The 24,745-nt window shown below is 44.4% G+C and overlaps 1 protein-coding gene across 3 annotated transcripts in view; it reads right to left on the bottom strand.

Annotated features, from left to right (window-relative positions):
- Nucleotides 1-24,745, bottom strand: part of LOC112254185 (metabotropic glutamate receptor 4) — a 339,519-nt gene that overhangs the window by 30,919 nt on the left and 283,855 nt on the right. For all 3 annotated transcript variants that reach the window (XM_042324215.1, XM_024426489.2, XM_024426488.2), the window contains exon 7: nt 24,453-24,653. In XM_042324215.1, coding sequence (XP_042180149.1) covers nt 24,453-24,653 — 201 coding nt within the window. The remainder of the gene's footprint in view (nt 1-24,452; nt 24,654-24,745) is intronic.

Genomic DNA, 24,745 nt, shown 5'->3' with positions numbered 1-24,745 from the left:
GATGATCGCGGCGGTTTGGGTTTCTGCTGATGACTGTTTTTTGTTTTTTTTTGTTTAGCGTAGGGCGGAAAACGTATACAGCAGCCTAATCCACATCTCGATGAGTCAGACGCTCTGGATTAAGGCACTATTGTGTACTCAGCCGTGACTCAGTGACAATGCAGCCCACATCTCACAGTTATAGGAACAGATGAGAGGGATTAGAACAGATTTTATGTTTGAACGAGATATGTTTATACAAGCACTCTCCACAACTGAAGTGTTGATCTGCATTTGTATCCAGTAGTTCAATCATAGTATTTTTCCGTAAAAAAATGAAAACTAAGGATTTTAGCCCTAGATGGAACTGTGTATTATTGGGCTAGTTAAGGCTTTGAGGCCGTAGCCCATGCCATGCCACTGGGTCCCATGCTGTCACTGTGAGAGGAAAATGGATCTTGACCTCCCCATTGGTCCTTTCAGACACTAATGCAGCACCACAGTCTGCCACTGCAGATGTAATTACATTTAACAGTTTATAGTCTTTTAGTGCTCCATTCTGAGGTTGGCCCAAAGCTTATTGTCATCTCTTAGCCAAGCTGTTCTCAAAACGGACTGTATGTTCATTGTATGCCTTCTAGTATGCATGGCCTCCTATCTGTATGAGCTTTAGCCAACTCCTCTGACTAGCGTTGTCATGCAGGCATGTTGTTGTCATGCAATCTTGTCATACATGTCATGACAACAATAGTCAGAGAAGCTGGCTAAAGCTCATGCTGAAAATGAAGGTGCTTCAGCCTAGCTCAGCTCTTTCTGTGGTGGAGGGGCAGCCAGCTAAAGTACAGAGTGTTTTTATAGGAATCCGTGGCTAAACACTATTTTTGCTTCCCCTGCCTGCTATTCGGTGGAAAGGTATGTGTTCCAAGTCTGGGATTAAGGATTTTAAAAATCTGTCTGAAAGGGTCTCTTTCCAACCTTAAAAGGATAAACATTCACACACAACGTCATGGACCAGAAAAAGTTGACTACATCGGCCATGCTGTCAATCCAGCATGATTTCTGCCGTGTTCAAAGCAACTGGGAACTGGATTGACAGAAAACTGAAATCTTTGACCTCTGACTTCAGTGCGTTGAAGACAACTGTGAACGCTGAAAAAACGAGCTCCGACTGGGAAAATACGTTTTGAACGTTCATCCAACTCGGAATTCCAAGTCGGGAACTCGGACCTCTTTCTAGAGCGTCAACGTTTCAACCTGAAGATCACTGGCGTCATTATTCAACCTAATTTCCCCCCAAATTTCCAGTTGTCTTGAAAGCACCATGAATCCAGAGAATGCCAAACTTTGATGACAAAGTTTTCCCACAAGCAGGACTGCCGCGCCACCTTCCTGTTCAAGTGAGCACAGCACAACAAAAATATGTCTTGTATGCTGATGCACAAATTATGCAACATGCCAGGATATGTATACTGTAGCTAAGAAAGTAATACTTAGTGTACGTTTTGTTGTAAGCTATTAAACTCAGAAAAAAAGAAATGTCCTCTCACTGTCAATTGAGTTTACTTTCAGCGCCGCTTTACGGTCTCCTAACCAATTGTGCTATTATGTGTTTTTCCGCAATATTTGTAAATGATTTTGTACATAATGTTTCTGCAACCGTATCTTACGGCAGAAAAGAGCTTCTAGATATCAGGACAGCGATCACTCACCTCAGATTAGACAAAGATTTTTTTAACAACAACAAGCAGGACTCACACGATATTCTCCAAACACCCCACAGGGCAGACATCCCAATTATTAGCAAAAGGAAGCGACGCAGAGGAAGAAGAGCCGGATGCCTGGTCCGGACCCGCAGAAGGCAACTAGGAAAGCTGCCATTACCGTCAATATTACTTGCCAACATGCAGTCATTGGACAATAAACTAGACGAGGTACGATCCCGAAGATCCTACCAACGGGACATCAAAGCTGTATAAGCAAACAGGAAATCACTCACCCGGAGACGGCGCTCCTAGTGGCCGGAGACTTTAATGCAGGGAACCTTAAATCAGTTCTACCAAATCTCAATCGACATGTTAAATGTGCAACCAGACGGAAAAGAATTCTAAATCACCTGTACTCCACACAGAGATGTGTACAGAGCTCTCCCTCACCCTCCATTTGGTAAATCTGACCACAACTCTATCCTCCTGATTCCTGCTTACAAGCAAAAATTAAAGCAGGAAGCACCAGTGACTCGGTCTATAAAAAAATGGTCAGATGAAGCAGATGCTAAACTACAGAATGGAACATGTTCCGAGATTCTTCCGATGACATTGAGGAACACACCACATCAGTCACTGGCTTTATCAATAAGTGCATTGAGGACGTCGTCCCCACAGTGACTGTACGTACATACCCCAACCAGAAGCCATGGATTACAGGCAACATACGCACTGAGCTAAAGGGTAGAGCTGCCGCTTTCAAGTTGCGGGACTCTAACCCGGAAGCTTACAAGAAATCCCACTATGCCCTGCGACGAACCATCAAACAGGCAAAGCGTCAATACAGGGCTAAGATTGAATCATACTACACCGGCTCCGACGCTCGTCGGGATGTGGCAGAGCTTGCAAACTATTACAGACTACAAAGGGAAGCCCAGCCGCGAGCTGCCCAGTGACACGAGCCTACCAGACGAGCTAAATCACTTCTATGCTCGCTTCAAGGCAAGCAATACTGAAGCATGCATGAGAGCATCAGCTGTTCCGGACGACTGTGATCACGCTCTCCGTAGCCGACGTGAGTAAGACCTTGAAACAGGTCAACATTCACAAGGATGCTGGGCCAGATGGATTACCAGGAAGTATGCTCCGGGCATGTGCTGACCAACTGGCAGGTGTCTTCACCGACATTTTCAACATGTCCCTGATTGAGTCTGTAATACAAACATGCTTCAAGCAGACCACCATAGTCCCTTTACCCAAGAACACAAAGGCAACCTGCCTAAATGACTACAGACCCGTGGCACTCACGTCCGTAGCCATGAAGTACTTTGAAAGGCTGGTAATGGCTTACATCAACACCAATTTCCCAGAAACCCTAAACCCACTCCCATTTGCATACCGCCCGAACAGATCCACAGATGATGCCATCTCTATTGCACTCCACACTGCCCTTTCCCACCTGGACCAAGTGAACACCTATGTGAGAATGCCATTCATTGACTACAGCTCAGCGTTCAACACCATAGTACCCTCAAAGCTCATCACTAAGCTAAGGAACCTGGGACTAAACACCTCCCTCTGCAACTGGATCCTGGACTTCCTGACGGGCCGCCCCCAGGTGGAGAGGGTAGGTAGCAACACATCCGCCACGCTAATCCTCAACACTGGAGCTCCCCAGGGGTGTGTGCTCAGTCCCCTCCTGTATTCCCTGTTCACCCACGACTGCTGACGACACAACAGTGGTAGGCCTGATCACCGACAATGACGAGACAGCCTATAGGGAGGAGGTCAGAGACCTAGCCGGGTGGTGCCAGAATAACAACCTATCCCTCAACATAACCAAGACTAAGGAGATGATTGTGGACTACAGGAAAAGGAGCACCGAGCACGTCCCCATTCTCATCGATGGGGCTGTAGTGGAGCAGGTTGAGAGCTTCAAATTCCTTGGTGTCCACATCAACAACAAACTAGAATGGTCCAAACACATCAAGACAGTCATGAAGAGGGCACGACAAAGCCTATTCCCCCTCAGGAAACTAAAAATATGTTGCATGAGTCCTGAGATCCTCAAAAGGTTCTACAGCTGCAACATCGAGAGCATCCTGACCGGTTGCATAACTGCCTGGTATGGCAATTGCTCTGCCTCCGACCGCAAGGCACTTCAGAGGTTAGTGCGTACGGCCCAGTACATCACTGGGGCAAAGCTGCCTGCCATCCAGGACCTCTACACCAGGCGGTGTCGGAGGAAGGCCCTGAACATTTTTAAAGACCCCAGCCACCCCAGTCATAGACTGTTCTCTCTACTACCGCACGGCAAGCGGTACCGGAGTGCCAAGTCTAGGACAAAAAGGCTTCTCAACAGTTTTTACCCCCAAGCCATAAGACTCCTGAACAGGTAACCAAATGGTTACCCGGACTATTTGCATTGTGGGCCCCCCCAACCCCTCTTTTACGCTGCTGCTACTCTCTGTTTATCTTATATGCATAGTCACTTTAACTATACATTCATGTACATACTACCTCAATTGGCCCAACCAACCAGTGCTCCCGCACATTGGCTAACCGGGCTATCTGCATTGTGTCCCACCACCCGCCAACCCCTCTTTTTACGCTACTGCTACTCTCTGGTCATCATTTATACATAGTCACTTTAACCATACCCACATGTACATACTACCTCAATAAGCCTGACTAACCGGTGTCTGTATATAGCCTTGCTACTCCTATTTTCAAATGTCTTTTTAATATTGTTTTAATTCTTTACTTACCTACACACACACACACACACTTTTTTTCTCGCCGTACTATTCGTTAGAGCCTGTAAGTAAGCATTTCACTGTAAGGTCGACGTGACAAATAAACTTTGATTTGATGTGTAAATAATTGTATGAACATGACAAGATTGAACAACTGAGACATAAACTGAACAATTTCCACAGACATGTGCCTAACAGAAATTGAATAATGTGTCCCTGAACAAAGGGGAGGGGTCAAAATCAAAGGTAACAGTCAGTATCTGGTGTGGTCACCAGCTGCATTAAGTACTGCAGTGCATCTCCTCCTCATGGACTGCAACAGATTTGCCAGTTCTTGCTGTGAGACGTTACCCCACTCTTCCATCAAGGCACCTGCAAGTTCACAGACATTTCCGGGGGGAATGGCCCTAGCCCTCACCCTCCGATCCAGCAGGTCCCAGACGTGCTCAGTGTGATTGAGATCCGGGCTCTTTGCTGGCCATGGCAGAACAATGACATTCCTGTCTTGCAGGAAATCACACACAGAACAAGCAGTATGGCTGGTGGCATTGACATGCTGGAGGGTCATGTCAGGATGAGCCTGCAGGAAGGGTACCACAAGAGGGAGGAGGATGTCTTCCCTGTAACGCACAGCGTTGATTGCCTGCATACAATGACGACAAGCTCAGTCCAATGATGCTGTGACACACCGCCCAAGACCATGATGGACCCTCCACCTCCAAATCGGTGTAACGCTCATTCTTTCGACGATAAACGCGAATCCGACCGATAAACGCGAATCCAGTCTGGTCCAGTGACGGTGGGTTTGTGCCCATAGGCGACGTTGTTGCCGGTGATGTCTGGAGGAACTGCCTTACAACAGGCCTACAAGCCCTGAGTCCAGCCTCTGTCAGCCTATTGCAGACAGTCTGAGCACTGATGGAGGGACTGTGCGTTCCTGGTGTGACTCGGGCAGTTGTTGTTGCCATCCTGTACCTGTCCCACAGGTGTGATGTTCGGATGTACCAATCCTGTGCAGGTGTTGTTTCACGTTGTCTGCCACGATCAGCTGTCCGTCCTCTCTCCCTGTAGCGCTGTCATAGGCGTCTCACAGTCCAGATATTGCAATTTATTGCCCTGGCCACATCTACAGTCCTCATGCCTCCTTGCAGCATACTTCCACATACTTAGCCTGTGGACTCACTCACATTCCATTTGTGATATTAGCTGCAGAGAATTTCAGCAATCATTAATCAGGGTATTTTTCCTGCTATTTTATAGTTGCTTTGACCCTCGTGATTCAACCTCTCATTAATCTGTACATGAATAGTATGTCACTGGACTGAATACTATAGTTGAGTCTCTCTGGAGAGCAGAAACAATATACAGTAGGCTATATACCAACAATCATGAGTTAAATGTCAGGTTCGATAGACACGATAAGCTGATTCAACTTGATAGAGGTATGTGAGTCTTGTGTTATTGTAATGTTCACAATGCCCCAATGGTATTCCGTGCAAAGGTTAAGAAAATATTTCAATGGGGGATTCTGTTTGTTACAAACTAAACATTGGAATTCAAAGAACAAAACCCTGTCTCTCTTTCCTTAATGTTTCACATCAGCACTGCCACGTGCTCATGTGTGCTTCGTGTTAAATTACAGTACTTTTCCATTCACTCTCTATTTTCCACATTTTCAAACTCATTATTAATTCTCTGATTAAGTAATTCTATGAATCATCAAATCTGTGACCATGGCACCTAACGAGGCCCTTAGCGACCTCCGCCGGTGCACGTACAGACAAGCACACAGAAGGCTACACTAGAGAGATGGAGTGATCATGCAGTAAGCTGTAACTCGGGTCTATTCGGTCCACTGACTACTGTTTCTAGTTTAAAAGGTGATTATTATGGTTAGAGTTATGATCATTAATCCAACAGGTGCTTGTTTTGCATGACCTTGCAGGTGCGACACCTTGGTGGATAGAAGGCAGCGCAGCTTGCCACAATACACAAGTCATTAATACCTAATGAAATGTACATTATGAGGCCCATGTGCAGAAAGAAATACACACATATCTTCCACTACACTGTGCTCTCCTGCTCTCTCGCAACCTCTCTCCCATACACTCTCTCACTCTCCTTCTCTCTCTCGCTCTCACCTTCATTCTGTCTGCATGATTACTCCATTTCAGTAAATTAAACTTGTACAAGTGCTCTCCAGCTGGGTTGTAATACACAGCGACCAGACTCATGAGAAGAGGACCTTGGTTAATGGCCTCAGAGTACACCTTTTACCATCTAAATGTTTTGTACTAATGAATTTATGATACACCATTTACTGTAATTTGCTATCCTGTATGTGTACACATAATTGAGAAACAATGTGAAGTAGGAACTACTTGAGATTACATTTAAAAAATATACCATTTACAGTGCTTTCAGAAAATATTCACACCCCTTGTTTTTTTTTCACTTTTTGTTGTGTTACAGTCTGAAATTAAAATGGATTACATTTAGAGTTTTTTGGCCACTGGCCTACACACAATACCATATAATGTGAAAAACTGAAATGTCTTGAGTCAATAAGTATTCAACCCCTTTTTTATGGCATGCCTAAATATATTCAGAAGTAAACATTTGGTTAACAAGTCACATAATAAGTTGGAAGGACTCACTCTGTGCAATAATAGTGTTTAACATGATTTTTGAATTACCTCATCTCTGTACCCCACATATATAATTATCTGTAAGGTTCCTCAGCTGAGCAGTGAATTTTAAACACAGATTCAACCACAAAGACCAGGGAGGTTTTCCAATGTCTCGCAAAGAAGGGCACCTGTTGATAGATGGGTAAAAAATTTAAAAAGCAGAAATTGAATATTCCTTTGAGCATGGTGAAGGTATTAATTACACTTTGGATGGTGTATCAATACACCCAGTCACTACAACGATACAGGCGTCTTTCCTAACTCAGTTGCCCGAGAGGAAGGAAAACCCTCAGGGAGTTTAATGGCTTTCTATAGGAAAAAGCTGAGGATGTACTGTATGAACAACATTACAACACATGTGACAAAGAGTTATGTTTGCTACATTTGCAATAACATATGCTAACCTCTGTTTTCTTTATATTTTGATTAGGTCAGGGTGCGACTCGGGTGGGTACGCTAGTTTTTGTATTGTCTAGGGTTTTTGTATGTCTAGGGTTGTTGTAGGTCTAGGGTTTTTTGTATTTCTGTTGGCCTGATATGGTTCTCAATCAGAGACAGCTGTTTATCGTTGTCTCTGATTGGGGATCATATTTAGGCAGCCTTTTCCCCCTTTGTGTTTCGTGTGATCTTGTCTATGTGTAGTTGCCTGTCAGCACTCGTTTGATTAGCTTCACGGTTAGTTTTATTGTTTTGTTTGTTCAGTGTTTCATTCTTTAAATAAATAAGAATGTACGCATACCACGCCGCGCCTTGGTCCGATCCTTATAACGAACGTGACAGAAGATCCCACCACAAATGGACCAAGCAGCGTGTAGGAGGAGTGGACTTGGGTGGAGATCCTGGACGGAGCAGGAACCTGGACGCAGGCTGGGGAGTATCGCCGTCCGAAGGAGGAAATAGAGGCAGCGAAAGCGGAACGGCGACGTTACGAGGAGTTATACCAACGAGGTAGGCCACAGAAAGATCATTTTTGGGGGAGGGGGCACATGGAGCAGTCGGCGGAGCCGAGGAGTAAACCAGAGCCAGTCTGGGAGAAGGAGGTTTCGGGAGAGAGAGAAATGGGGGAGTTGTTGAGTTGGTGGAGGACGCACAGATTTAGAATAAAGGAACTTGTTGTCAGTTTGGTGCCACCTGAGTCAGCTCTCTGTACTCGTCCTGAAATGTGTGTTAAAGTTCCGGAACAATTAATGCCGGCTATACACACCAGGTCTCCAGTGTACCTTCAAAACCCAGTGCTTCCTGTGCCAACTCCTCACACTCCCTCAAATGCCCTTCCCAGTCAGGTGTGTCCTGTTCCTACTCCTTGCACTCTCCCTCAAGTGCGTGTCCCCACTCCGGTACGTCCTGTGGCTCTTCCCCGCGCTCGCCCTGAGGTGCGTGTCATCAGCCCGGTACCACCTGTGCCAGCACCATGCATCAGACCTCCAGTGCGCCTTCACAGTCCAGTACGCCCTGTGCCTGCTACCCGCACTCACCCTGAGGTGTGCGTCATCATCCCGGTACCACCAGTGCCAGCACCACGCATCAGGCCTCCAGTGCGCCTCCACAGTCCAGAGCTTCCGGCGTCGGTCCCCAGTCCAGAGCTTCCGGCGTCGGTCCCCAGTCCAGAGCTTCCGGCGTCGGTCCCCAGTCCAGAGCTTCCGCCGTCGGCCCCCAGTCCGGGGCCTCCAGCGACGGTCCCCAGAGTGGGGCCTCCAGTGGTGGTTCCCAGTTCTGAGCCTGCTGCGATGATCCACGGTCCGGTTCCTCCGACAACAATCCCCGGTCCGGTTCCACAGGAGAGGGATCAATGTAGGGAGCGGGGACTGCATCCAGACTGCGTCCGAACCCTCCTATCAGTTCAGGTTTGCGTCCGTGAGTCCGCACCTGGGGGGGTACTGTCACCTCCTGACCGTAGATATCTGTTTTCTATATATTTTGGTTAGGTCAAGGTGTGACTAGGGTGGGTAGTTTTTGTATGTCTAGGGGTCTTTGTAGATCTGTTGGCCTGATATGGTTCCTAATCAGAGACAGCTGTTTATCGTTGTCTCTGATTGGGGATCATATTTAGGCAGCCCTTTTTGGGATCTTGTCTACAGTTAGGTGCCTGTGTGCACACTAGTAGCTTCACCTTTTATTTGGTTGTTTTGGTGAGTTTCAGTTCATTAAAAATATGTGGAATGCTATTCACGCTGCACCTTGGTCTCATCATTACGACGATGGTTACACCGATGTTATTTATTTTTAAATCCAACGCATAACTGACTACCAATCTCCATATTTTCAAGCATAGTGGTGGCTGCATCATGTTATGGATATGCTTGTAATCGTTAAAGACTGGGGAGTTTTTAGTATTAAGAAAAGAAACGGAATTGAGCTAAGCACAGGCAAAAGAGGAAATTCTAACAGGTTTTGATTCAGGTATGAATACTTATGCAATGAGAATTCTGTATTTCTTTTTCAATACCTTTGCAAAAAAAATGTTACCTGTTTTGCCATTGTCATTATGGGTATTGTGTATAGATGGGTGATGAAAAATGAATAAATTGAATACATTTTGAATTCAAGCTGTGACACAACAAAATGCAGAATAACTCAAGGGGTATACAGACCCTTGACTTTTTCCCCAAAAAATGATTTTACAGCCTCATTGTAATATTGACTAAAATGTTCTTCAATCTACATCATTATGACAAAGCAAAAACAGGTTTAGACATTTTTGCAAATGTATTAAAATTTAAAAACGGCAATATCACATTTACATACTGTAACTATTCAGACCCTTTACTCGGTACTTTGTTGAAGCACCTTTGGCAGCAATTACACCCTCGAGTCTTCTTCAGTATGACGCTAAATGCTAGGCACACCTGTATTTGGGGCATTCCTCTCATTCTTCTCTGCAGTTCCTCTCAAGCTTTGTTGGGTTGGATGGGGAGCAACGCTGCACAGCTAGTTAGAGATGTTCGATCGGGTTCAAGTCCGGGCTCTGGCTGGGCTACTCAAGGACATTCAGTGACTTGTCCCAAAGCCACTCCTGCATTGATTTGGCTGTGTGCTTAGAGTCGTTGTCCTGTTGGATGGTGAACCTTCGCCTCAGTCTGAGGTCCTGGAGCAGGTTATCATCAGGGAGCTCTCTGTACACTACTCCGTTCATCTTTGCATTGATCCTGATTAGTCTCCCAGTCCCTGCCGAGGAAAAACATCTCCACAAGAATGATGCTGTCACCACCTTGCTTCAGGTTCACGTCCTCGAGACGTGATATTAGGCATTCAATCTTGGTTTCTTCAGGCCAGAGAATTTTGTTTCTCCTGGTCTGAGCGTCCTTAGGTGCCTTTTGGCAAACACCAAGCAGGCTGTCATGTGCCTTTTACTGTGGAGTGGCCTCCGTCTGGCCACTCTACCATAAAGGCCTGATTGGTGGAGTACTGCAGAGATGGTTGTCCTTCTGGAAGGTTTTCCCATCTCCACAGATGAGCTCTAGAGCTCTGTCAGATTGACCATCAGGTTTTTGGTCACCTCCCTGACAAGCAGCTCTAGGAAGAGTCTTTGTGGTTCAAAAGTTCTTTAATTTAAGAATGATGGAGGCAACTGTGTTCTTGGGGACCTTCAATGCTGCAGAAATGTGTTCGAACCCTTCGCCAGATCTGTGCCTTGACACAATCCTGTCCTGGAGCTCTACGCAAATCAACCCTGGCTGAATAGAATCCTAGACCTGTGTGAGTAGCGGATATACATTTTAGGACCAGAGTACTAGGTATTGTAATGCAGCGGCGACAGTCGCATGGAACCTTTTGCCCATTGTAAACAAGCTAGCTTGCTAACGTCATGTAGAATGTGCGTATCGCAAATTGCATCTTGGAACAGTTATTTTCAGGTGTTGTAAAAGGAAAACCTATTTTGTAAAATTCTCACAAACGCTCCAAGAAACCGAACTAGGGAACTGAATATCATCACACCTTTAGTGTAAAGTCATTGGCTGCTGTGAAGGCTAGATCTTCAATTTCTTGTGAAAAACTAGCAAATCTGACGGAGCGTCACACCTATTTTCGAGAGGGTACAAAATACGTAAGGATACAAAATACGTGAGGCTGGACAGGGGAGAGAGGCCGGGTCCGGATCGGGGCTGGCCGCCCTAGGAAATGTAACACTTTTAAATCACCTGAAACAGATTTTTATTGCAATCTAGATCCATTATCATCTAAGCATTCCTCTTAACATGTTCCATTGTCATTTTAATTAATGATGCACCCCCATTATCACATCTATGCATTTTGGTTGTGGCCGTTTTGTTTGTTTGCTTGCCGTGCACATCTATGCATGCAACTACTCTCACTTACACTACTGACTACTGACACCATTGTTAATTGTATTCAGGTTACTTCAGTTAATAAATATATTTTTGCTATTCCTTGATCTCTACGTTGTCTCCTTTTTTTTGTTCCGGTCTTCGAGCCGGTTCGTGACACTAGCTCATTTCCAAAACATTCTGAACTGTTTGACAACACAGGCAGCAAAACTGTACTTAAATGCTATGATACTCACCCACAACATACTGCTTGACTAGTTGGTCCCAAGCTTGCTGTATAACATTAAAACCCATTCAGTATGTCTACAAACAGGCTCTCAATGTGCTTGGGCCCAATATCCATCATCATTGTTACATCCTCAAGCATGAGTTCCTGCGTTGGGAAAATGTTGTGCAATAGACCGACACACATCTTGTATTTAAGATCCTAAATGGCCTATCTTACCCTCCACTTAGTACTTTTGTCAAACAGAAAACTCATACCAATGGCAGCAGATCCACAAGGTCTGCCATGAGAGGTGATTCTGCCTTAAGGAAAAACAGTTCTAGTCAATCTGCTTTCTATGTGAGAGCTTCCCATGTCTGGAACACACTGCCATCAGACATACACAACTGCACCACCTATCACACCTTCACAAAAAACATAGACATTGAAAAAGGACAAGCAGACTTGTGAAAATAATCTATAGATGTGTATTGCCACTTTCCATGTTATCCATTGTCTGCAGTTTGTGAGGTGTGGAAACACTGTTTGTTGCTTTTATGTATTTTGTTAGGTTGCTTTTTGTGCTATGTTTTGTGCTATGTTTTGTGCTATGTTTTGTGCTATGTTTTGTGCTATGTTGCTCTGCATGTGCTGACTGATCATTCTTTGTCTGTATTGTTATTTTAGTTGTTTTTATTAACCTGCCCATTGATGCGGTTGAAACCGGCTCTAAAACCGGCTCTTGCTGCAACGTGGATTAATGTGCACTGTCCCTGTAAAAATGTAAATACACTCAAACTCATTCGATTAGTTAGATATTTATGGACTTATTCGTTCTTTATGTTCCATTGCCATGCTCGCTGGCATCGTTCTTATCCCTTGCTTGCTAGGTAGCTTGCTAGCTAGCCAGATAGCTGAGGCTAACATAGTCAAAACCTCTGCAGTCAAAATAGCACCTAAGTAGCAATTTTCTATTGACATTCATATGAATACATCCATAACAATGACCTGATTTATGTACAATTTTGCCTGGCATAGCTATAATAGTTTTGTCTTCTCATCAGGACACTCAACAACACTGACTGTTAACTACGAGGAGATCGCATTGCATATCGAACACTAGGTTAAAAGCTAACTAAATAGTTTGTTACTAGCAAACCTGCCAATATGACAAGCAAATTCTAAAATATCAGTTGCTGAAAACATCTGGTTAAACTGGAAATATGTGGGAGGGTTTGACAGCTTTAGCGGCTGAGGGGACAAGATAAATGCATGTTCATCACTCACCGCTTTAGGTCATCAGATGCTCAAAAAAAATGTCTCTGCAAAAATCTATGCAAGCTAGCTAGCTATATTTCTTGCTCATTGGAATAATGTATCCTATTTCAGTTTGTGTAGTTGTTGTTTTAGCTTTCTGTAAATTTGTAGCAAGTACGGTCTGCGCATATTGCATCATGATTGCGACGTGTCCCAATATATTTTCCAACTGTCTGTTTTTAATATCCATTCTAGAATGCCCTTCTAGCCAATCAGAAACGAGTATTCAACAATGCTGTGGTATAAAGTATCATAAGTATTAGAGCAATCAATTTGAGTTGCTCCTAAAGTCTAGCAACCTTGCCAGCAGGCATTCCAGCTATGATAGTTAGACAAGGTACTCCAACTCGATAGCCTTAAATGGCGTTGTAGCTAGTTATGAGGTTGAGAGATGGTTAGCTAAAGCCAACTTCATAAATTGCTAGGTGTCAATTATTACAGAGAAACAAAAACACTTTTGTTTTATTTATTCATCAAAAAGGACTCATAGGCTACAAAGCTTGATCAAATTAATCCACAAACATACCTCATGTGAGTCCTGCCCATCACTGGAAGCTCAAATCAAATGCTGTGTGCGTCACTCAACACTCTCTTTCTCCACTGGCGATACTATTTGCAGGTCCTGCCTTGCATATCTTTGCTCTGTGGTGCACCTTTTGAAGGAACAACTTACTAGGGACATAGGAGCCTGGTCCAGTCAGTGTGCTTACTCCGCAAAATACCGCTGACAGATCTTTTTATAATTAATAATGATAAAACATGGGCTTAAAATTAAGTTTAGTAATTCATTTAACATAAAATCTAAAGAGGAAAGTGCCCCATATTGGCATTGGTTCTAAGTTTGTCAAACTCATTCCACAGAGGACCGAGTGGAAGTGGGTTTTCACTCCTCCTTTGTACTTGATTGATGAATTAAGATCACTAATTAGGAATGAACTCCCCACACCTCTTGTCTTAAGTCAAAGGAAAAAACAAAAACCTGGTTAAATAATGGACAGAACACGTCGAGTTATTTTGACCCAGCCAGTTGGGTTGTGTGAATAACACAAATTGGGTTGTTGGGATTACCCAAACCATCAGTTGGGTATTTTTTTAATCTAATTGCTGGGTTGATTTAGAACCTGGGTCTTTTTTAATATAATACTTAGGTTATTTTCAAGAGGTCTGGCTTCTTAGGGGCATGTATTTCAGCTAGATCTTATTGGCCACCCATGAGCACAAATGCCATTGCTGTCCATGATAAGTTTATATACTGCAAATGCAACTTAAATAGCATTATGATTATTTATTATAATAAGGTATACCACCATCCCAACAATGAGATTTACATGGTCTTTTATGGAACTAATACACTTTTGTAAGTGTTATTGAAGATACAAAAATGTAAATGTTCAACCTTAACATGTGATAACAGAACAGATGAACAGGAATGGCATTTACTCTCATGGGTGGCTAAAAACAACTGTCTGAAAGCCGTGCACGAAAACTATGCCTCCAGTCTGCTGATCTCAATAACCCAGCACCAATAACCCAGCAGTTTTTAAAGAAACAACCCAACTAAGTGACCCAGCAAATGGGTAAAACAAACAACCTAATATGTTTTTGTGCACTTCACTGAGAAGATGGAAAAAGAAGCACACAGTGCTTAGTCATTACTGCAGTGTCTGTGGAGACTGACAGTCGAAAATGCCACTGCATTCTGTCTGCAGGTACAAATAAATAAATAGAGGTACATATAAAAAACAAAAAACAAATGTTTCTCAGATGCAGAACAATGATAGAGAGCTTCATTCAATCGCAGCCCATTGAAATGTCAAGCTAGTCTTTAGAGCATGAAAAGGGAGAGGTAGGCACAAGATGGGAGGAGGTGCTAGAGTGAGGTTGGAAACTATGATTCCTCTGCCTTGGCTGCTGAGTGAGCCAAAATGAGACATTTGATAAGTGGAGTTTCTAGAAAGATAATAACAGCAAGACATCAAAGAACCTACTTAGTACATACTTATTGAAATGACAGAAGGATAAGCATCCTCACACTTGAAAAAAAGAGGGGTTCTCTCTCCTACTGTGTGTGTTGAGATACAGTTGAAGTCGGAAGTTTACATACACATAGGTTGGAGTCATTAAAACTCATTTTTCAACCACTCCACAGATGTATTGTTATACAAACTATCGTTTTGGCCAGTCTGTTAGTACATCTACTTTGTGCATGACACAAGTCATTTTTCCAACAATTGTTTACAGACAGATTATTTCACTTATAATTTACTGTATCACAATTCCAGTGGGTCAGAAATTTGCATACACTAAGTTGAATGTGCCTTTAAACAGCTTGGAAAATTCCAGAAAAGTATGTCATGGCTTTAGAAGCTTCTGATAGGCTAATTGACAGGCGACAGGCAGCAGTTAGCCTAGTAGTTAGAATGTTGGACTAGTAACTTCACAAAATAGATAGCAGTATGAGGGAGGAAAATTATGTGGTTATATTGAAGCAACATCTCAAGACATCAGTCAGGAAGTTAAAGCTTGGTCGCAAATGGGTCTTCCAAATGGACAATGACCCCAAGCATACTTCCAAAGTTGTGGCAAAATGGCTTAAGGACAACAAAATCAAGGTCTTGGAGTGGCCATCACAAAGCCCTGACCACAATCCCATAGAAAATTTGGGCGCAGAACTGAAAAAGCGTGTGTGAGCAAGGAGGCCTACAAACCTGACTCAGTTACACCAGCTCTGTCAGGAGGAATGGGCCAAAATTCACCCAACTTATTGTGGGAAGCTTGTGGAAGGCTACCTGAAACGTTTGACCCAAGTTAAACAAATTGAAAGGCAATGCTACCAAATACTAATTGAGTGCATGCAAACTTCTGACCCACTGCGAATGTGATGAAAGAAATAAAATCTGACATAAATCATTCTCTCTGCTATTATTCTGACATATCGCATTCTTAAAATAAAGTGGCAATCCTAACTGACCTAAGACCGGGAGTATTTATTAGGATTAAATGTCAGGAATTGTGAAAAACTGAGTTTAAATGTATTTGTCTAAGGTGTATGTAAACCTCCGACTTGAACTGTATATAGATAGTCTAGAGTGGAAGTCCACCGATATTCCAAGATAAGATTGCTGATGATTGTCGGCCCGCCAGAGATATGGCCGCCACACTATGAGTAATTACATTACCACAATGCTTTGCTTGGGAGGCTGTTGTCGTTTGATCTTTTTTGTCATTTGTACTTGATCCTGGATGCTTAAAACATGACATTGTTTAAAAGGAGTGACACATTAGACCCTGTATGAAAGCTCTACGGTTAAAACTCAGACTGGGTAATAATTACATTTCAACGGAGACCCCCCAAAAACCGAACACAAAGTCAACAAACAGACAAAATGTTTTTTTGTTGTTGTGTGTTTTGGTTGTAAATACTTATCTGATTAGAAGAAGATAAATATTGGTTTTAGAAATTGCCCCCCAGTGTGCTATCACCATCGCCCAGGTTGTTGGTTGTACGAGGCCATGTTAAACATACTGATGTGTGCTGCTGATGATGCAACAGGATGACATTGAGTGTAACCCAGAAGCAACCCACTTGTGTGGCACAGCATCTACATCCAGATTGGTCTAGTTGTTAGTATAGTTAGTGTTGTTTCCCTAGATGGTGTCTTCAAATAAGTCTAGCAAACACATGCAGTTGCTGTTTTGATTTATCTCCCCTTAGGTGATACATGCTTCTCACATATACAGTACAATGGGGTCTTTTGTAATACATGTAATCAACAGCCCCCATAAGTGTTTTTTGCCAAACATTTATTAAATATGTTTCACTAGGATTATGTATTTCAAGGGGCTGCCCCCCTTCAAAGGCTTTTCTGTGCTCTCCAGAGAGCAGCATTTCTTTCTCTCCATTTAATCGATTTGAAACTAATCTCTGTAATACCTAGAAAGATATTTCCTCTATTTGTTCAAGAGGCCCTCTCTTGACATTTTGTTACTTGGAAGAAATCAGAAAACAGCATTTTTATGTGAGGTTTTTAGTCTCTTTCTCGCCTCCTCTCCGTCTAGATAATATGTCTTCAACCTAGGGTAAATATTTCGCATCATGTAAATAATCTCACTTTATGAAATAATCATAGAAAAACACCACAATCTGATGAAATAGTGAGGAAATTATTTTACATAGTGTATGCTTGTGTTTGTGCATACATGTCCAATTGTTCTTGGGTCACTATAACTATCTATTTTGCCAATTGGATTGATCCCCTCTACCACACAGAACCCCACTAATCTACCGATGGAAACGCACGAGGTGGCTAAAAACAGACCTCCATCATATGCTAGCTTGCTACTGATGGCCCGGCTAGCTGTCTGAAACGCCGTAACCCCAACCAACCTCACTACTCACTGGACCCTTATGTTCACTCGACTAAGCATGCCTCTCCTTAATGTCCATTGCTGTTCTGGTTAGTGTTTATTGGCTTATTTCACTGTAGAGCCTCTAGCCCTGCTCACTATACCTTATCCAACCTTTCAGTTCCACCACCCACACATGCGATGACATCACCTGGTTTCAATGATGTTTCTAGAGACAATATCTCTCTCACCATCACTCAATACCTAGGTTTACCTCCACTGTATTCACATCCTAGCATACCTTTGTCTGTACATTATACCTTGAAGCTATTTTAATCGCCCCCAGAAACCTCCTTTTACTCTCTGTTCCAGACGTTCTAGACGACCAATTCTCATAGCTTTTATCTGTACTCTTATCCCACTCCTCCTCTGTTCCTCTGGTGATGTAGAAGTGAATCCACTCCTATTCCCCAGGCGCTCTCTTTTGATGACTTCTATAACCGTAATAGATAGCAAAGATAGCCTGCAGAGGTCTGTCCTACTACCTAGGTCTGTACCCAAACAATTTGAACTTCTACTTTTAAAAATCCACCTCTCTAATAACAAGTCTCTCACCGTTTCCACCTGCTATAGACCACCTTCTGCCGCCAGCTGTGCTCTGGACACCATATGTGAACTGATTGCCCCCCATCTATCTTCAGAGCTTGTGCTGCTAGGCAACCTAAACTGGAACATGCTTAACACCCCAGCCACCATACAATCTAAGCTTGCCCTCAATCTCACACAAATCATCAATGAACCTACCAGGTACCACCCCAAAGCTGTAAACACGGGCACCCTTATAGATATCATCCTAACCAACTTGCCCTCTAAATACACCTCTGCTGTTTTCAACCAAGATCTCAGCAATCACTGCCTCATTGCCTGCATCCATAATGAGTCAGCGGTTAAACGACCTCCACTCATCACTGTCAAACGCTCCCTGTAACACTTCAGCTAGCAGGCCTTTCTAATTGACCTGGCCGGGGTATCCTGGAAGGATATTGATCTCATCCCATCAGTAGAGGATGCCTGTTTTTTTTATTTTTTTTAAATGCCTTCCTTACCATCTTATATAAGCATGCCCCACCATATATATACCATCTTATATAAGCATGCCCCAGAAATGTAGAACCAGGAACAGATATAGCCCTTGGTTCTCTCCAGACCTGACTGCCCCCTATCCCCAACAGGTTAAAAACCTGTTGGGGATAGGGGGCAGTATTTTCACTTTGGATGAATCGCGTGCCCATAGTGAACTGCATCCTACTCTGTCCTAGATTGCTAATATATGCATATTATTATTACTATTGGATAGAAAACACTCTGAAGTTTCTAAAACTGTTTGAATTATGTCTGTGAGTATAACAGAACTCATAGGGCAGGCAATCTTCCAAACAGGAAGTGAAATTCTGAATGCGGGTCTAATTTTAAGTCATCGCCTCTTCACTTCCAAATAAGATATGGATCTGTTAGCACTTCCTACGCCTTCCACTAGATGTCCTCATTCAGTAGAATGTGGAATGGAGCCTCTGATGTGAACTTTGACCGAATGGGAGGGGAATGAGTCACTGTCCTGGCAGAATGCAATTTCCCTGTTGCGCATTTGTCTGTTGACATCACCATTGTTCCATTTGGCTGCAGATGAAAACGTATGCTCCGGTTGGACATTATTGGATATATATATGAAAATAACATCCTGAAGATTGATTCTCTACTTAGTTTGACCAGTTTATTCGACCTGGAATATATATTTTTGAAGTTTTCGTCCGAGTTCTCCTGGACCAGCGTCAGCTTTTGGGCACGTGAGCTGAAAGTGCTAGCAAATGCAGCTAATTGGACACTAGTGTTGGACATTATGGAACAAAACAACGATTTATTGTGGAACTTTTTTATTGTGGAATTTGCAAATAAATTCATAAAAATCCTACAATGTGATTTTCTGGATTTTTTTTCTCATTTTGTCTGTCATAGTTGAAGTGAACCTATGATGAAAATTACAGGCCTCTCTCATCTTTTTAAGTGGGAGAACTTGCACAATTGGTGGCTGACTAAATACTTTTTTGCCCCACTGTATTCCAGGAAACCACCGATGAAGATACCTGTGAAGGGTTATACACAACGCAGGAAGGAAGGAGCAACCAGGCGCTAAGGGATATAATTGAAGCTCCATCCGAGGAGGGAACCTGGAAGGGATTCTCCTCGGTCACCCCTGATGGGGAACAACCTCCACATCCCTCTACCGAGGTCGACCTGCCCCAGGAATTAAAGGGACAGTTTGGCACCTCGCAGCATAGAGACCCAGACCTAAGGGAGGCCATGAGGAAGGTGAAGGTGATCGACGGGAGGAACGTTGATGGATCAGGTGAGCCCCCTCTTCCTTACTATGCAATCAGGCGGGGTCTCTTATACTGGGTCGCACGACGAAGGGGGAAAAAAAAACAGGAATTTCTAATGGTGCCTAGACCATACAGGGATACAGTTCTACAGTTAGCCCATTCCCACGTCCTAGGAGGACACCTGGCACGAGACAAGACTATTGACAGAATCATGCAGAGATTCTATTGGCCCCGGGTCACCCGGGATGTGGCCAGGTATTGTAGGACGTGTGTTCAATGTCAACGTACAGCTCCACGGCCACACCTACGTAACCCCTTGATTCCTCTCCCCATCATAGAGACTCCCTTTGAACGCATAGCTATGGACCTCGTAGGACCCCTCCCAAAATCCGCCAGAGGACACGAGTACATCATAGTGGTTATAGATTACGCTTTCAAGTTCCCGGAGGCCATACTCCTGCGTAACATGTCGTCAAAGGGAATTGCCAAGGAGTTATTCATGATGTCCTCTCGTGTGGGCCTCCCCAAGACAATCTTAACTGATCAGGGAACCCCGTTCATGTCCCGGTTGATGAAGGACTTGAGTCGGTTATATCAGGTTCAACAGATACGTACAAGCATATTCCACCCTCAAACAGACGGGTTGTGTGAACGCTTGAACAAAACGATTAAAAGCATGTTGAGAAGAGTGGTGTACCGAGACGGGAAAAACTGGGACATGCTTCTCCCACACTTAATGTTTGCCCTGCGAGAATTACCCCAGGCATCCACTGGATTCTCTCCGTTTGAATTGCTCTATGGCAGACCCTGTCGAGGGATCCTCGACTTAGCCAAGGAGACCTGGGAGACCCAACCATGCCCCTTTCGATCCACAATAGACCATATTACCCTGATGAGAGACCGCCTGTCAGCAGTGTGGCCCATAGTCAAGGAGTACTCGTGCCCACGGTCGAACATCGTTTGCTGGCGCATTGGAGGGGGCCCTATGAGGTAATGAAAAGGATCTCACCGGTCAATTACCTCATCAAGCAACCTGACAGGAGGAAGAAGGTCCAACTCACATAAACTTGTTGAAGACGTACCATGGACGAGAGGAGGAGGTGGCTTTGATGGCCCTGGAGGGCAAAGGAAAAGAGGAGGCTCTACCACAGGTGTGCCGTGGCCAAACTCTCCTGCCGGAGCAGTCAAGACAGCTAGACAAGCGGATTATGAACTTCGGTCGAATATTCTCTCCATTCCCACACTCCCACCGGAAAGAAGGTGCATATCCGCCCTTACAGGATTCCTGAGGCTCGCCGAGTCATCGCTAAGAATGAGGTAAGGGAGATGTTGAGGATGGGTGTAATCGAGCCATCGACGAGTGAGTGGTCCAGTCCCATAGTCCTGGTCCCCAAATCCGATGGTAGTATGAGACTCTGCAATGACTTTAGGGGCGTGAATGCCATCTCTACATTCGATGCGTATCCCATGCCCCGCGTGGATGAACTCTTGGAGTGCTTAGGAAAGGCCAAGTTCATCACCACCCTAGATTTGACGAAGGGATATTGGCAAGTGCCGGTGGCTCCGGAGGATCGCCCAAAGACTGCTTTTGACACACCAGAGGGGCTTTTCCAGTATGTGAGGATGCCCTTCAGACTATATGGTGCCGTTGCAACTTTCCAACGCCTCATGGATGCCATTCTACGGCCTCATCAAGAGTATGCAGCAGCGTACATAGACGATGTGGTCATCTACAGCGAGGACTGGGATAGTCACCTCCTGCGATTAAACGTGGTGCTCGTGAGTTTGGAAGCCACAGGGTTGACAGCCAATCCAAATAAATGCTGCCTGGGCCTGTCCGAAGCGGAATACCTGGGGTACACCGTGGGGAATGGGAAAATACGCCCACAGGCAGAGAAGACCAGGGCAATTCGGGACTGGCCTCGACCCCGGACCAAGCGGGACGTTCGGGCCTTCTTTGGGATAATGGGATATTATCACAGTTTTATCCCGGGATATGCAACCATTGCCAACCCCCTCACAAACCTCATCAAGAAAAACCTGCCAAACCAGGTAGAGTGGAAAGACGAGACAGAAGAGGTCTTTCAATTGCTTAAAGATGGCCTGTGTTCTGATCCCGTTCTACAGGCTCCGAACCTTCTCACAAGAATTAATTGTGCAGGTCGACGCCTCGGATACGGGGCTCGGGGCCGTACTAGCTCAGGGTAAAGGCGAAGCAGAGAAGACGATTCTTTTCATAAGTAGGAAGCTCAGCGATCGGGAACAGAGGTATGCTACCGTAGAGAAAGAGGACTTAGACATTAAGTGGGCCCTCGATTATCTCCGGTACTACCTACTGGGTCGGAGGTTTGCATTAGTTACTGACCATGCGCCCCTCAGGTGGATGGCTGGTAAGAGAAACAATAGCAACAGAATAGCCAGATGTTTTTTGTCTTTACAACCGTTCTCTTTCCATGTCATCCACAGGGCCGGATCGAGGAACGGGAATGCAGACGCGCTGCTCCGACGCGACCAAGGCGGTGCTTCTGGGGCCCGACCCTCCGGTTTGGTGCTAAGGGGGAAGGTATATGTGGAAGGACCACCAGAGGGCAGGCTGAGCTCATGGATAGTAGCCCATAGGAGACAAGGCATAGGAGACAAGGTAACCAGAGGCAATTAAGCACAGCTGATGGTACTAATGACATTTTCTCCTTCCCCTGTAAGAGAGAGTATGGGGGGAAAACTATCTCTGAAAGATGGCCACCGAGACAGAGGAGCTATCCATGAAGATCCACTAAGACGGTGACAATCTCGTGTCTTTTGTTATAGTTTAAAGATAATCGTATTGTGTTCCTGTTTTATCTGGAGAAGAAGATGCATGATTTTCATTGATTATGTTGTAGTGTTTGTGTTGACCAAATGCCCTCAATAGAGAACTGTGTTCAATCAAGAAAACCTACTCCTTACTCGTTTATTCCACCTTTCCACTTTAGAGTGACGCCCAATTACTTGGTCCGCTCACAAGACCTGTATCTATCCTACCCTGTCTTTCTAAGGTCTTCGAAAGCCAAGTCAACAAACAGATTACCAACCATTTCGAATCCCACCATAACTTCTCTGCTACGCAATTTGGTTTCAGAGCTTTTCATAGGTGCACCTCAGCCACGCTCAAGGTCCTAAACGATATCGTAACCGCCATCGATAAGAAACTATACTGTGCAGCCGTATTTATTGACCTGGCCAAGGCTTTCGAGTCTGTCAATCACCACATCCTCACCGGCAGACTCGACAGCCTTGGTTTCTCAAATTATTGCCTCGCGTGGTTCACCAACTACTTATCAGACAGAGTTCAGTGTGAAATCGGAGGGTCTGAGTTGTCCGGGCCTCTGGCAGTCTCTATGGGGGTACCACAGGGTTCAATTCTTGGACCGACTCTCTTCTCTGTATACATCAATGATGTCTCTCTTGCTACTGGTGAGTCTCTGATCCACCACTACACAGACAACACCATTCTGTATACTTCTGGCCCTTCTTTGGACACTGTGTTAACAACCCTCCAGGCGAGCTTCAATGCCATACAACTCTCCTTCCATGGCCTCCAATTGCTCTTAAATACAAGTAAAGCTAAATGCATGCTCTTTAACCGATCGCTGCCTGCACCTGCCCGCCCATCCAACATCACTACTCTGGACAGCTCTGACGTAGAATATGTGGACAACTACAAATACCTAGGTGTCTGGTTGGACTGTAAACTCTCCTTCCAGACTCATTTCAAACATCTCTAATCCAAAGTTAAATCTAGAATTGGCTTCCTATTTCGCAACAAAGCATCCTTCACTCATGCTGCCAAAAACACCCTTGTAAAACTGACCATCATACCAATCCTCGACTTTGGCGATGTCATTTATAAAATAGCCTCCAATACCTTACTCAATAAATTGGATGCAGTCTATCACAGTGCCATCCGTTTCGTCACCAAAGCCCCATATACTACCCACCACTGCGACCTGTCCGCTGTCATTGGCTGGCCCTCGCTTCATACTTGTCGCCAAACCCACTGGCTCCAGGTCATCTACAAGACCCTGCTAGGTAAAGTCCCCCCTTATCTCAGCTCGCTGGTCACCATAGCAGCACCCACCTGTAGCACTCGCTCCAGCAGGTATATCTCTCTGGTCACCCCCAAAACCAATTCTTCCTTTGGCTGCCTCTCCTTCCAGTTCTCTGCTGCCAATGACTGGAACAAACTACAAAAATCTCTGAAACTGGAAACACTCATCTCCCTCACTAGCTTTAAGCACCAACTGTCAGAGCAGCTCACAGATTACTGCACCTGTACATAGCCCCATAATTTAGACCAAACAACTACCCCTTTCCCTACTGTATTTATTTAGCTCCTTTGCACCCCATTATATCTATGTCTACTTTGCACATTTTTCCACTGCAAATCAACCATTCCAGTGTTTTACTTGCTATATTGTATTTACTTCGCCACCATGGCCTTTTGTGCCTTTACCTCCCTTATCTCCCTTCACTTGCTCACATTGTATATATACTTGTTTTTCTACTGTATTATTGACTGTATGTTTGTTTTACTCCATGTGTAACTCTGTGTTGTTGTATGTTGTCGAACTGCTTTGCTTTATCTTGGCCAGGTCGCAATTGTAAATGAGAACTTGTTCTCAACTTGCCTACCTGGTTAAATAAAGGTGAAATTAAATAAATAAAAATGTCTGGATGTCCTATTTGCGTGTGTGTACATACAGTACATACGAGCCTGTGGATGTGGGTGTGTGCACCAAGAAAGTGACTGACCTGCAAAGTTAAGCATCCGGATGTGTTTGAGCAGCAGAGTGCCGTTGATGGGATCCATCCTAGAGCAAAGGCCCACCTTCCCTGGACAGAGCTCCCTGTGCATGTTGTGCAGCGCGTGGGCCATGGAATAGACTGCATCGATAACAAACTGCACCTTCCCCTCTTGTTCGTAGTTGGAGTCCTTCCCTATCCGCTCCTGATCTGTAGAGCAGAGAGCGAGAACCAAGTAAGGTATCTGTGAAATGCAATACGTTATAGCATTGGTTACCAACCCCAGTATCATCTTTTGCTTC

Source organism: Oncorhynchus tshawytscha, linkage group LG07, assembly GCF_018296145.1.
Source record: "Oncorhynchus tshawytscha isolate Ot180627B linkage group LG07, Otsh_v2.0, whole genome shotgun sequence".
In the NCBI taxonomy this organism is placed as follows: Eukaryota; Metazoa; Chordata; class Actinopteri; order Salmoniformes; family Salmonidae; genus Oncorhynchus; species Oncorhynchus tshawytscha.
This window is presented reverse-complemented; position numbering and strand designations above follow the sequence as displayed.